The sequence below is a fragment of the Cricetulus griseus genome, chromosome 2 (genome assembly GCF_003668045.3).
Source record: "Cricetulus griseus strain 17A/GY chromosome 2, alternate assembly CriGri-PICRH-1.0, whole genome shotgun sequence".
Taxonomy (NCBI): domain Eukaryota; kingdom Metazoa; phylum Chordata; class Mammalia; order Rodentia; family Cricetidae; genus Cricetulus; species Cricetulus griseus.
Genome location: NC_048595.1, coordinates 312,068,435 through 312,083,204, shown reverse-complemented (window position 1 = coordinate 312,083,204; position 14,770 = coordinate 312,068,435). Strand labels below are relative to the sequence as shown.

Below are 14,770 nucleotides of genomic sequence, written 5' to 3'. Positions count from 1 at the left end.
GAGGAGGCAAGATGAGACTGTATGATTGACAGGTTTTAAATGACTATTCCTTTACTATATTTGCTAGCTACTCAGTAACTTGGAAACATGTAATGAAGGATTTGATTTATTGTCAAAATTACTTAAGCTTAAAAGACATTTCATGAAAGTTTATTTCAGAAATCAACTTACAATTTAGCTCTTTGTTGTGAAAGACCATGAAATTCATGTGTTAAAACATTTCTCCCTATTAGCAAAGAATGTTCTATAAAGTGTCTGATTAACCCCTAATGTGTTAGAGTATGCATATAACTTTTCAAGGAGATCATTTCTGGAAGTTTAATATTCAGCCAGATTGCTTTATGAGAAACTTTAATCTAAAACTCATACCTATGTCACAGGTCAAAATATATTTAGAAAGTAAGACTTGCTAAGAGGAGTCCTATCAGGCCACACACACACACACACACACACACACACACACACACACACAGACTATAAGTGCTTTATAGAGAATGGTTTATAATTACAAAAATAATAGTTAAAATAGCTTCAAAATTTGAGCCTTAAACTTTTATATTGAAAAGGAATAAAAAGGAATGTTTACAAGAAAACCAAGTAGATTATTTCAACTACTAAACTATCTAATTATAAATCAAGTCAATAAATATTCACAAAGGTGTAAGACATTTAAAGTAACTCATTTTAAAGGATCTCAACAATTCATACAATTAATAAACTTAAGGTTTAACATACATATGAACTGCATTTATCTACAAGAATCTGTTACCATGCATTCAAATAATTTAATTTTCAGATGCTGTTTATACTAAATCTCATGAAAACATCTGAAATTCTGTTAAAAGGGCAAACTCTTTAAACAGAATAGTTAGCACAGAAGTTTTAGCATAAATCTTTATGCCTTATGGACACAGAATCTAGAGAGCAAGGTGAGTAATAGTCATCATAATCTGTGGTGATATTTTATTTATGATTAACAAATAAAGCTTGCCTGAAGATCAGAGTGCAAAGCTAGCCATACTAGTTAGCTATAGAGGTCAGGCAATGGTGGTACACACCTTTACTCCCAGCACTTAGGAGACAGAGGCAGGCAGGTCTCTGTTAATTCAAGGCCACCCTGAGCTACAGGAAATTGATCCAGTCTAAAAGAGAAACAGAGCTCACACAAAGGTGATCTCAGCACCTGGGATCCCATGCCTTTAATCCCAGCACTAGAGAGAAATATAAGGCAGGAGAAGACAGATGCTCAGTAGAGTCTGAGGTTTGGTGGAGACAGATGCAGTCCGAGGACAAGATTGCCCCTTTGGTCTGAGCATTGGTAGAGGTGAAAACTGTCTAGTGGCTTTGCTTCTCTGGTCTTCAGCTTTAATTCCAGTATCTGTCTCTGGGTTTTTAATTATTAAGACCAACTAGAATTCGTGCTACACTAATCATCCTAGTATCTTGTGATTATGTCTTTCCTGCGTACTTTTCCAACTCTCTATATCCATTCTTTCTGTATAAGATGCACAGGAACTCAAGAAGCTCCTGATGTAAGCATGGGGTGGCTTTCTTTATAGGCAGGACAATTGTTTATTTCTAGTATTTAGCCTGGTGATGCTCTGCATTTTATAACTCTTTCTGGCCATTGTAATTCATTTTATCAGCATCATCCAAGAAATTCCCTTTGGTGCTGACATTCAGAGAGTCTACATCCAAACAAATCACAGTTTTCTCAACAACTTACATATGACTGTTGCCATATTAAGGAACAAACAAGAATAACAAAATCCACTTGAAATCTATATTCCTGTCAACTGTATTTTCACAATTTGGAAGAGTTTGCTTATCTTGAAGACCATCTCCAAATGAAGGGTACTAATTTTTTTCAGCAAAATCCCTTCTGGAGAGGTAATTCCCACCTTTTACTTCCTGCCACACAGATAATTCACTACAAGAAATCTTATTAACCAGTGGTGAATATTCTGGATGTGTATAATAAATCTTCATGCAAAATTATGAAGAATCCAATTATATTTTTATGTTACTATTATGCTTGTACTTATTTATGTAACATTTAATATAATATTAATATTTGTATTTTAAAGTCACTATAGTTCTCTCACCATAGAAATTAAATAGATTTCTCCTGTATTTTGCAATTTCCAATTGCTATTACATATATAAGACACACAAATTAGAGATAAAGATTTTCTTAGAGACTACAGAAATAACTTACTTTGGAAAGATGATGCTCAGAGGAGAATCCCAATCCATAAACAGTATTTGCCCGGCTATCAGCCCACTGGCCAAACTTTTGAGATGTTTTAGTAAATGTCATATTTGGAGTGATGGTGCTATTTATTATTGCCTGAAAAATAAAACAAAAGTCACCAGGCAAAATAAGCAAATAGGTATTTAAATACAAGACCATTTCAGCTATATAAAACCAGGGTCATTTGTAACCCATAAACATATAAAAATAATTGCAGTGGTAGCAATACAGAAATACATAACTAGTAGAACTAACTATAGATACATTTTTAATGATCCAAAGACCTCAAAGGTTTTTGTGGGTATGTGTTGGGGTAAGGGTGTGTGTGTGTGTGTACATGTGTGTGCCTGTGCAGGATAGACAACCTCAGATGTTACTCCTCAAAAGCTGTTTGACTTGGTTTTTGAGACAGTGTCTCCCACTAGGTTAAACTGGCTGGCTAGCAAGGGTTTGTCACTTGTCTCCACCTTCCCAGTGCTACATGGATGCTAGGGACAGATCCATGTCTGCACAAGTAAGCACTTTACTGATTGAGCTAGCACCCAAGTCCCCTAAGATGTATCCTGTAAATCTACGCTTTTTACAAGTTGGTAATGGACAAATATTAGCAGCTACTTTTATCTTGCTTTTAGTGCAATTGGACTTTTTGGTGGAGTGGTCATCAAACTCGGGACCTTGCATATACTAGGCAAGTGCTCAACCACTAAGCCTTCAAACAGTTTTGAATGTGGTCAACTTCTTCCCTCTGAATGTTGAGGATCAATATTCATTAACTTTAGATGCTATTCTCTGGAAACAAACAGGCTTTACTCTTAAGAGAATCTTTCAGAAAAATGTATAAGGGGCTGGCGAAATATCTAAGTAGTTAAGAGGGTTAAGAGAACTGGCTATTTTTTCAAAAGACTGGATTCAATTTCTAGCGCCTACATTAGCAGCTCACAATTGTCTGGGACTCCAGTTCCAGGGGACCTGACACCTTCTATTTGAGTTTCCAAGCAACCAACATGAATGTGGTGCACTGGCATGAATGCAGGCAAAACACCCACATATGTAAAATAAAATTAAATCAAAAACAAAATAATGTATTAATAAATATACATGATTTTGATATTTTAATGTATAACCAAGCTTTTTACAATCTTATTTACACAAAACATATTTTCATACAAAAGAAAAGACTTTCAGTCACTTAGCAGGCCTTTTCTCTACTCAAGGAAACAACAAACTCTTAAGAAGTATTTTCACTTTATTTCTCACAAAATACAGATTGGTAGCAATATCATTTCTATTTCACACATAATTTCTTGGAAAACATAGCATTTTTAACATGTTAATAAAGACTAACTTAACACATTACAGTTATTATAAAATATTAATTCATGTTTTCTGCCAGTGTTGGAAAGGAAAGGATCATTTATAGTTGGGTAGTCTGGTGCCCCCTAAAACTCAGAACTATAATTGCACCAATAACAAAAACATTTATGTTGTCAACTTTGAAATTATCATCTAGCAAACTAGTAAATGTGCAATGAAAGTCTGACATTTTCTGAAAATGTAAATTCATTTACCAAGTGAAACTCTACAAATATAAATGTTCATGTACTATCAGGAACTGATAAAGTTTTAGCAAGGATATATGGACATGTATATCCTGCTAAAGAAAAAGAAGATGGCACAACAGAAACTGGCTACTTCCTTTCTCGCAGGAAATAGATGTTATCTATTATTGTATGAGAGCTTTATCTTTGTATAAAATTTCTATATGTACATTCTAAAGCTTCCTCACTATTTAGTTCAAAACAGCTTCCACTAGCATATCTTTTAGGTATGTAAACCATGCTAACGATTTTTTTAACTTGTGGAGCAGTCATCAGATAAAAGTCTAGGGGCTGGAGAGGTGGGTAAGCAGTTTAGAGCATTTACTGCTCTTGCAGAGGACCTGGATTCGATTCCCTGAACCCACGTGGCAGCTTACAACCATATAACTCCAGTAACGGGATCTGATGCTCTTTTGTCCTCTTCAGGCACCAGGCAAGCACATGGTACACATACACACATGCAGGCAAAACAATAAATAAAATAAAATAATCTTAAAAAAATTTAAAAGAAGGACTAACTAGAAAGAAGATTATAAACAAGCAATAATAAAAGATCAATGATTTGTTTGATGTTCTCTGAGTACCTATTAGCTACCAAGCACAATTCAAGAAATTTGAGATACAACAGTAAGAGAGGCAATTCAGTTATAGAGTTCATCCTATAAGAGTTGGTTAGGGAAAAGTGAAGAAATAGCTAACAATGGAATTTCAGAGCATCAATAGCTGTGAAGCTCCTAGAAGGATATGACAGAGAGTGGAGGAAATCAAATAAAGACCAACAAGCATTGTTCTAGATTAGGTGATCCTTCAGTGTTCTCCAAGAAACATTTAAGGAAGGTCCTAGGTCAGAAGAGCACTTGGCATCAAACCCCATTAAAAGGTGGTGATACTACATTTAATAAGCAACAAGAAAAACTGACCAATGTGATGGTGGACACTAGGGCTCATTTCAGCCATTTCAAATTAACTTCATTGTGTCTTGTTAAAGAGATCCATTCAAATCTCCATTTTGATTTCTCCTTGCTTCTGTATTATTAGTCCTTCAATCACTGAAGAAAAACTTAAAATAATCCTATGCTTGAAAATCTATTTCTTAAATTTTTTGGCTAGAACACAACTAAGAAATTTTTTGGTTTTTTGAGGCAGGGTTTCTCTGTGTTTCCCTGGCTATCTTGGAACTCACTTTGTAGACAAGGCTGGCCTTGAGCTTAGAGATCCGCCTGCCTCAGCCATCAGAGTGCTGGGGTTAAAGGCGTGCACCACCGCTCTTTTTTTTTTCTTTCTTCTTTATCTTTTGGTAGAACTAAGAACTTTTTAAAAGAAAAAATTAGTGCTTTAAATAAAAAATTAGTGCTTTAAATAAAAAGTTCTCAAACCTAGAATTTTTGCCCTTTCAAGATGAAGAGGTAGAAAAGTGTGTCATTTCAAATCAGAAATGTTTTGAACCTGGCTAAGCCAAGCTAGGGTCTCTCTATCACCATCAGAAAACTAAAGCAATACAATGCTGCTATACAACTTTAATTCGAGAATTTGGGAGAACTTTTGAGTTCAAGGAGATCGAGACACAGAGACAGAGACAGAGAGAGACAGAGTCACAGAGAGAGTGTGAGATAGAGAGACAGACAGACAGAGACAGAGACAGAGAGAACAAAGCCAAAGAAAAAACCCTTTTTCTTGTATACAGTTCAAGCACAAAGAAAGAACGGATGAACATTTTCTACTTAGGGTACTCTGGGCTTTTTGAGGCAATTATGAAACAGAAGGATAGAGATTCGATAGTAGAAAACTTGAAAAAACTTCAAGGACATTAATTACGTCAGTGTAGTTTTTCTTCTTAAACATGGACTACTTCAGTTATCCTCTATTTCCATTTAACCCTTTTTGAACCCTATCTAATAAGAAAGTACATTATACTTGTAGTTTATGTCAAGTGATACAATAAGTTACAGAAACTGAAAGTTCAAGTAGGAAAAATAAATTAGCAGTCTACAGCTGAGATAACATTTAATATCTGTTGTACTTCACTAAACCAAACAGTGATGAGCAGCTCCTCTTCATTAAGTAACACTTCACAGAAATGAACTAGCATCATCTCAAGTCTTTTAAGACCAATGATTTGGAGAAACACAGGTTAATCACTTATATGTAAGACACAAAATACATATAGCCCTGAGGTCCTATAATCTAGTAAGACTTCAATACAAGGTCTGCTCCTGAAATAAATCTACTATCCCAGCCCGCCTTCTTTTTCTTTGTGGTAGTGGTGGTGACTGACACAAACCAAAGGCTTTATGCATGGTACACCTCCACCCTCCCTATAATATAGTTAAAAAGACAAGGAATGAGCATAATGAAAAATCAGACTACAAGTTTAGCATTAAATTAAATGTACTTTAGTCCTCAAACCATACTAGGTCATATGTAAAATTATGAGCCTAGTAATATTAATAATAAGTATATGTACAGCAACTGCCATAAACATTGTACTTTTTGTTGTTGTTGCTACTCAAAAATGTGGTTATAGTATGTGTATGTGTACATGTATGCCCTGTAGGTCATGGGGCAATTTAGCCTTCAAAACTATAAGCTAAATAAATCTTTTTCTCCACAAGTAAACAATAACTGGCATTGTTATAATAATGAAAAAGTGACTAATATGGAAATTTGCTGTTCACCACTATTTTCTTATTATTTAACATCAATACAATACAGAGATGCTAGGAATACTCATTAAATAAACTAATCTACCATAAATCTAAAAAACCCGTTTCCTCATGAAACCCAATATAATAAGGAGTTAATTTATTCAAAAACTTTGATGTTGCTACTCTAAGAATGATCACTTTTTGTTTCTTAAAGTTAAGCTTCAAAATTTAAAATGGAATATTTTAATGAAAATAAAAATATGAATGAAATTGAAGTTCAACAAAGCAAGGGAGTAACATTATCTGAAGTAAATGTGACTTACCTTTGAGCCATCTAAACTGATTATCCTATATACATTTCTTGTGCTGTCATAAAAATAAGATACAGTAACTGCATGCTTGCTGGTGGGTACCCAGTTCTTCTTTGTGTTTGGGTCAATCTGGAAGACATGAGCTCGAGTGCTGAAGATAGGTTGTTCCCTGAGCAAAGAAAGAAAAAGAATAACTGAAAACAGTTGTATTTCATTAGACAAGAAGACACAAAAACAATAAAGATGACTACATTACTAGAAACTTACACATACCCACAAATAAAAGAATCTTTCTTTCTGATATGAATAGTGTAAATATACCATTATAAATTTCTTTAAATCAATTAGAGCCAGTTCTCGATATGCAGAGATTCTGTACACATGATTTAGCTACTCACTAGAAGTCATCAGTGACACCATGTGGGTTTCTGCCAACTTGACACACACTAGAGTCACCTGGGAAGAGAACCTCAACTGAGGAATTGCATGTATCAGAATGGCCTTTGGACATGTCTCTGAGGGATTTTCTTGATTAATGGTTGATGGGGGAGGGGAGGCCTGACCCACTGTCAGCTGTGCTGCCTCCAGACAGGTGGTCCTGGGTTGTAGCAAGCTGGGCCAGCCAGTAAGCACTATTTCTCTGTAGATTCTGCTTTCAGTGCCTGCCCTGGCTTTCCTCAATAATGGATGGAAGCTGAAGCCAAACAAACAAATTTCTTCCTCAAGCTTTTGATTACTGTTTTATCACAGCAATAAAGAACCAAACTAATAGACACTCCTGTCACCATCTTACAGAGCTGTAGAAAAATGTGAGTCACCTAACACATGCACTCTTCCACCGGAAGATGAACAAGACAATATCATCGTCTTGTTTTAGCACTCATACAAGCAGGTGTCTTTTTAGTGGTCTGTTTAGTGCCATGGTTTTTGCACTGCTGTGCTATTATAGATGTTTTTACTGCTTAAAATGGCCTCTAAGCATAATGCTGAAGTGTTCCTAAGTGTTATATACTCAAAGATGCAAAGCTAATGTGCCTTATGAAGAAAAATAGGTGTTAGATAAGCTTGACTTAGGCACAAGTCAGGCTATAATTGGTCACATGTTCACAATGTTAAAACAGTGATAATAATAAATGGAATTACACATTAACTGGGTGTACTGTGGCATACCTACAATCTTAGCATTTGGGAAGCAGAGTTAGGGTATCTTGTAAGTTCAAGCCTCAAGCAAACATAACAAGACCATGTCTATAAATAAATAAGTAAATACATGAAAGAAACGTACATGAAACACTATAAAAATAAAAGAATCCTTCTATTTGACTCTAATGTTTTATGCACTTACAACTACATCATTCTGTAATAACTGAAGAATCCCATTCAATATACTATCCTTTCATAAGCTATACTGGAAAGTATATGGAGGAGATATTCAAAACCATTGTCAATACTCTTCTTAAATCAAGTAGGATCTTAACAATGTACAAGAAGGTTTTACAAACAGAGAGAACAAACACTAATCACTACTCAAAACTAGTGTAGAAAAGAAGGCACAAGGCAATCTGCTCATAACAGGAGCACTATAGCCAAAGTTGCCAAGTTTCGAATAAACTTGCTTTGGAAACAACACTCACCAGGTGGTCTTTACAGCTCTTTTTCCTTAGTCCAAACAAGAGCATGTATGTATGTATATACATATGTATGTATGTATCCATCTATCTATAGAGAAAGTAGCCCAGGCTAGTCTTGAACTCAAGATCCTCCTTCCCTAGCCTCCTGAGTGCTGAGGTTACAAGAAGTAAGCCACCATGCTGGCTAAAATGTTGACCTTTTAATTGACAATATTTAATGTTTAAATCTAAATAAATCAAATTTTATTTTAAATAATTTAAAGTATTTTTTAAAGAGTAAGTGTAAAGAAAACTGTATAGGAAAAAGAAAAACAAGACAAAGAAGTGAACAAAGTGGTGACAGGAAATCTGGTCTGTGGTAAATGGCTCTTCAGATTGAGCCTCATGAATGTGACAGCATGTCTCCCTCTATCCACTTTAGCACTTACAGTGTTGGTAAAATAAAGGTTCCTTCCCTGCAGGTAAGCTGCCTCTTTCCCAGTTTTATTTCTAGAAATAACACCAGGCCCCACTTTTATTAAAGCTTTTTTGTTGTTGTTTTATTTTTTTTTTTTTAAGGAGTAATACATTTGTGCCAGTCCCTAAAAAACAAAGTGTTAACTGGTATTAGATGGATTCCTTAACTGAGATGCACTGGTCTGGCAAGGTGGTGCACGGAGAATTTTGAACTGGTAAGGTCTTAAGACATTCCCTCTTTGGCATGTTCACTCCTTTGTTCATAGGGAAGCTGGCCTTACAACAAGATTTATTTGTCAAAAATTCTGCAGCCCCTGTCTTTCCTTTTTCAACAGGCTAAAGTACAGTTGATCAGACCATGGCTAGCTCCAATTTACACGGAAAGTGAGTCAGGCACAACTTTATGAAGGTTTATAGAGAAGGGAGGTGGGCCATTATATTAACTAGAATTCCAACCCCCTCCCCTTTAGGTTAGGGTAGTTTAGGACAGGTAGCCCTATCTGTCCTTGAACTCACAGAGATCCACCTGCCTCTGCCTCCCAACTGCTGAGATTAAAGGTTTGCATCACTACCATACTATTGACTGGATTTTTTGTTGTTGTTTACAACTGACAGAAGAAATTTATAGTTCAGACTAGTGATCATAGAAATATATGGTAAGCCAGGCATTGGTGGCACACACCTTTAATCCCAGCACTCAGGAGGCAGAGGCAGATAGATCTCTGTGTGTTCAAGACCAGCCTGGTCTACAGATCGAGTTCCAGGACAGGCTCTAAAACAGACAGAGAAACCCTGTCTCAAAAAACAAACAAACAACAAAAAAGAGAAATATATGCTAATAAACATTTTCTAAGAAACTAAATGAGTAATTAAACTAATGATACTGTTCCATCAAGCTTTCTATCAATTGACAAATCTATACTCACTGGAAATACAATGTCTTAAGTAAAGATTTTCTATATATTAACTTCCTCAATTTACATTAATTCCTTCAGTAACATCTGCTAACTAGTTATCTTATAAGCAAAAGACATTTGAATATCAACTAAGTATACACTTTGTTCAATATTCTAAATAAAAGTTCAAATTAAGATTTTTGTTCAAAAGCTAACTTATCAATGTCTGGATAATACAGACTAGGGAAATAATGGTCACTAATACAAAGAGGAAAATTCGTAGAACTTATGAGACCAGTACAACATCTGATATAGCATACAAGCACAAGATTAAGAAATATCTATTACATGCCAAGAACTGAGCTAGAGGCTGGAGATGGTAGGACACACACATTTTAAAAAATAAAACATTCGCCCGGCGGTGGTGGCATACACCTTTAATCCCAGCACTCAGGAGGCAGAGGCAGGCGGATGGTTTGAGACCAGCCTGGTCTACAAGAACTAGTTCCAGGACAGCCTCCAAAGTCACAGAGAAACCCTGTCTTGAAAAAACAAACAAACAAAAATCAATCAATTAATTAATTAAAATAAAAAATAAATAAAACATTCTTGAGCATGATAGATTATCTGAAAAATGATAAAATGAGGATTCTCATGGAAAAAAACAATCATGGAACAATTGGGAAGAAGACATAGTACACTGTGTGTTTAGCAAGAACCTCAGTGTTTAAGAGTACTGGCTGCTCTTCCAGAAGATGGGGCTCAGTTTCCAGCACCCACATGGCAGATCATAACTACCTATAATTCAAGACCCAGGGGATCTGACACCTTCTGCTGGTCTCCTTGGGCATGCACACATGTGGTTCAAACAATCATATCCACAGTTTTTTTTTAATTAAATAAGAATTTTAGAGTATACAAGACCCAAAAGTGAAGAAATAGAAAAAATGGGAATCTCCACTGGAAGCAACTGAAATCATTAAGGAAGTACGTGTGTGCTTTAAGGAAGATATAAAGTTGGCAGCATTACACTTGCCTATCAGGCAGGAAATGCATAAAGCTTTAGGTTCAGTTCTTAGAACTGGGGGGTTGGGTGAGGGGAGAGGAGTATGTCCTGTTGCTATGTAATGGGTAACAGACAGGATGTTATTAAACACCTACAATGTATAGGACAGCAAAGACTTATCTAGCCCAAAATGTCAATGGTGTGATACAAATCCTAATAAAAGAGTAACCCAAGTTTCCTGGATTTCTATTTTGCGGGACCGAAAATAATAGTACTGTTAGCCAGAGTAGTCAATAGAACAGAGGATTTGAGACTGGAAGATGAGAAGCAGAGTTCAATCTTGACCAAATCCAGATGACTAAGAGGTGTAAAGTGTATAAGGTTGAGAGATATCAAACAATAGCTTTGGATGGTAATGTAAGTTATTAAAGAAAGTAAATTAAGTACAAGACTTTGGACTCATCAAGATAGGATAATGGAATATTTTTTTTGAGTTTGTCAAATGTAAATAGACTAGACATTGCTGACATATTTATTGCCTGTATATACTGTTTATAGTTATTGTGCTTACTTGTACTTACTGTATATAGTTTTTCTTATATTAGTTATAGCCTTTTTTATTTTAGACAAAGAAGGGGGAATATGGTGATATTTTGTTTATGCTATAACAAAGAAAGCTTGCCTGAAGATCAGAGCGCAGAGCTAGCCACACTAGTTAACAATAGAGGTCAGGCAGTGACGGCACACACCTTTAATCCCAGCACTTGGGAGACAGGCAGGCATGTCTCTGTTAAAGGCCACCCTGGGCTACATGAGACTGAATCTGTCTAAAAAAGAAATAGAGCTCACACAAAGGTGATCCCAGCACTTGGGATCTCACACCTTTAATCCCAACACTAGGAAGGTGGAGAGAAGAATATAAGGTCGGAGGAGACAAGAAGCGCATAGCAGTCTGAGCAGTCAGTCTGAGGATGCAGTCTGAAGCAGTCAGTCTGAAGCAGCAGTCTGAGGACAGGATTGCTCCTTTGGTCTGAGCATTGGTTGAGGTAAAAACTCCAGTAGCTGGCTGCTCTGCATCTCTGATCTTTCAGTTTTCACACCCTGATAGCTGAGTTTTTATTGACCAAAGAGAATTTATGCTATACATGCCTCTACAATTCCATTCTTCCCAGAAGTTGGTCAATAAATGAATCTCTGAAGCAATGATTATGGTCAATGAAATAACTCAAAAGTTTGCTGGAAGTTTCTAAGGATACTCACCAAGAGATAACACATAAGAAGGAGTCTTGTCTTAAACACTACAGGCATATATACCTGAAGAAGTCATCCTAAAATGGTAAGGGAAACACAACTGCACACACAAGCAACATTCTTCGTTAATATTATATTGGAAATCAAAGAATCTAGTTCTGTCATTGTGTCACTAAAGAAATGAGTCAGCCTCCCTGCAGGCTTCTGCTGTGGTAAAACAGGTTTCCTAAGTGAAATAGTTGCTACCTAAAATATATACACAAAAAGGAATGGAAGAGGTTAATGTATAAATGAGCTACGGTAACTTGTTTCACCCCTTTCTGCTCCAATATGATTACTGGTCCTGCACAATTCCAGCCTAGCTAACTACAGACTAACAGTTGTCATCATCTTCTTAACCACTCCACAGTACATATGATTGGGGGGCCCTCTTTAAAATTGTAGTATACCTCAATAGCTGAAATTATAACTGCTCTGAAATTAACAGGGAGGAAGGAGGAAGAAGTAGAAAGGAGAATGTGGAATGTTGCCACTGTTTCTCCCAGTTGACTTTCTATCACAGAGATTTAACACCCAAAACTATTAATCAGAACACAGCAGCTTAAGAGCTATGCAGGACAACCACCAAAAGAAATAAGTTACTGGAACTGTAAAAAGCAGCTGCCCACCTTGGCGATGGGGTTGGGTGAAGGAGGGTATGGGACAGGGAACTGACTACTTCTGTTTATATTCCTTTAACTACTATTGAATTTTTCTAACCTTGGAGAAGTACTACAGTATCTTTAAAAATGTCACTGTGGAAAAGTTACAAATTTATGTAACTTGAGAAAAGGATGCTTTAGAGAACATTTTTCAAAGACTACCAAAGAGCCAGTGAATGGCAGGTTTTAGCACCTTAGAGTTCGATGGACTTCAGAGTATCTGGCAAAAAAGCATTTCTATTATTCACAGTGAAGAAAAAAGGAGAGTAAAGGAGCAGAAACTTAAACCTGCCTGACAGCATGACTGAAGTACAGAAAGTACACCCAACTTCTGACAAAAATGCTCCCCTTGATTAGAGTAAAATAACAAAACAAAATCTCTAGTTTGGACTTTATCTGATGCAGCAAGAGAAAAATGGCACTTGGTGAGATTAAAACTCAGAACAAGCACAAGGCTAAATCAAGGTGTGGACAGATGCTGTCTACCATGCATTAACTTTCTGCAGGTCTGAGAACAAACTCAGTGTGTACCTGAGGTGGCTAGCACAGTTTGAATCCGTCAAACAGGGGCAGAAGCACTGACATCTCTAAGATTTATCTTTCCAAATTCATAATATAAACTGCTTATCTACAGAACTAAATCTCAATTCATTCCCTTCCCCTACCCCAACATACCTAACAAAAATCTTGACTAAAATGTCTGGTGTTTCTTGTACAAACCAAGAAAAACGTACTACATAAGAGCTCTTATTGCTATGTTATATTTAACTGGGGTTTCCTTATTTAAGGAATGTTCTACTAAAAAACAAGTCTATTGTGAGGAAAATGATTCTACCAATGCCTACCCAACAAAGTTACACTGTAAGAACTCCATCTAGTGATGAACCAAACATACAACAGGTGGTGCATTATAAAACCTGCAAGTAACTATGTGGCAAATACAAAGTTACAGCATGACCTTGCCATACAAGAGGGAGATAAACAGACTTAAAAGTGGCCAACTGATGTCTCTGCTTCTCCACTCATTTGAAACACAATTAAAAGACGATGGGTTTAAAATGCATCAGGAGTTGTAACATTTGGATTTATGTATGAAATTGGTATTATCAGTTTTATTATACTTTATATGTTCTTTTCTGGCCTAATGATTTCCTCTAAATAAAGTAAAATTCTGAGAACAGTATGCCTTAGGGAAATCTGAGAAGATTTCTTGGTAGACATTCAGTTCTTTAAACTTTAAAAATGACTGAAACATTAAAAGGCCACTTAAGGTCTAAAAGCACCTCCAAAGAAAAAGATAATTCTCAACTATATTAAATTGATCAGTGGAGACACAGGTGTTACATATACACACAAATAAAAAATGTTTTTTAAATTACTCAAATAATAAAATGTGTCACCATTTCTAATTTTATTCACATTGCAAAATCTGATTATGTATATTTCATTTTATACATATGCAGGCAATTTAACTGTTACAAAATAGTACCTCTACGATAATCAGACTGCACAATCTAACATGGTAGACACTAGCCACATTACTATTGAGCATTTGAAGAATAGTACTACTGAGGTTAAGTTTAAACTCTCACATTCATTTCAGTTACCAGAAGAAAAAAATGCAAGTAACAACTTTGGTATGAGATTTTTTTTCCCAAGAATAAATTTCATGAAATTTAAATTCAGATGAAGTACTTCCAATGAAAACAGCTAAGTACAAATGTGCACTAAATGCACATAATAGATTTCAAAATTCACATTTTTCTTTCTACACTAATTACATGTTTAATGTACTGTCTCAAAATACATTGAAATTGGTTATGTTTTGAAATTCAAAAGTGATTTAAGATGACATAACTCACATCATATACCTAGCTGTACTAGACAATACTGTATGTAGCCATTTCCTTACTGATAACACAAGTTGCTCCAATTTTTTCACTATTATGAACAATGCTTCCCTGTGTTTTCTTGTGCACATTCCAGAAGCAGAATTCCTGGCATGGGATATGCACTACAAC

The 14,770-nt window shown here is 35.8% G+C and overlaps 1 protein-coding gene across 1 annotated transcript in view; it reads right to left on the bottom strand.

Moving 5' to 3' along the window:
- Window positions 1-14,770, bottom strand: part of Homer1 (homer scaffold protein 1) — a 101,298-nt gene that overhangs the window by 57,691 nt on the left and 28,837 nt on the right. The window contains exons 2-3 of the mRNA XM_027401723.2: window positions 6,821-6,977; window positions 2,219-2,350 (exon numbers count right to left, since the gene is read on the bottom strand). Of these exons, the coding sequence (XP_027257524.1) occupies window positions 2,219-2,350; window positions 6,821-6,977 (289 nt within the window). The remainder of the gene's footprint in view (window positions 1-2,218; window positions 2,351-6,820; window positions 6,978-14,770) is intronic.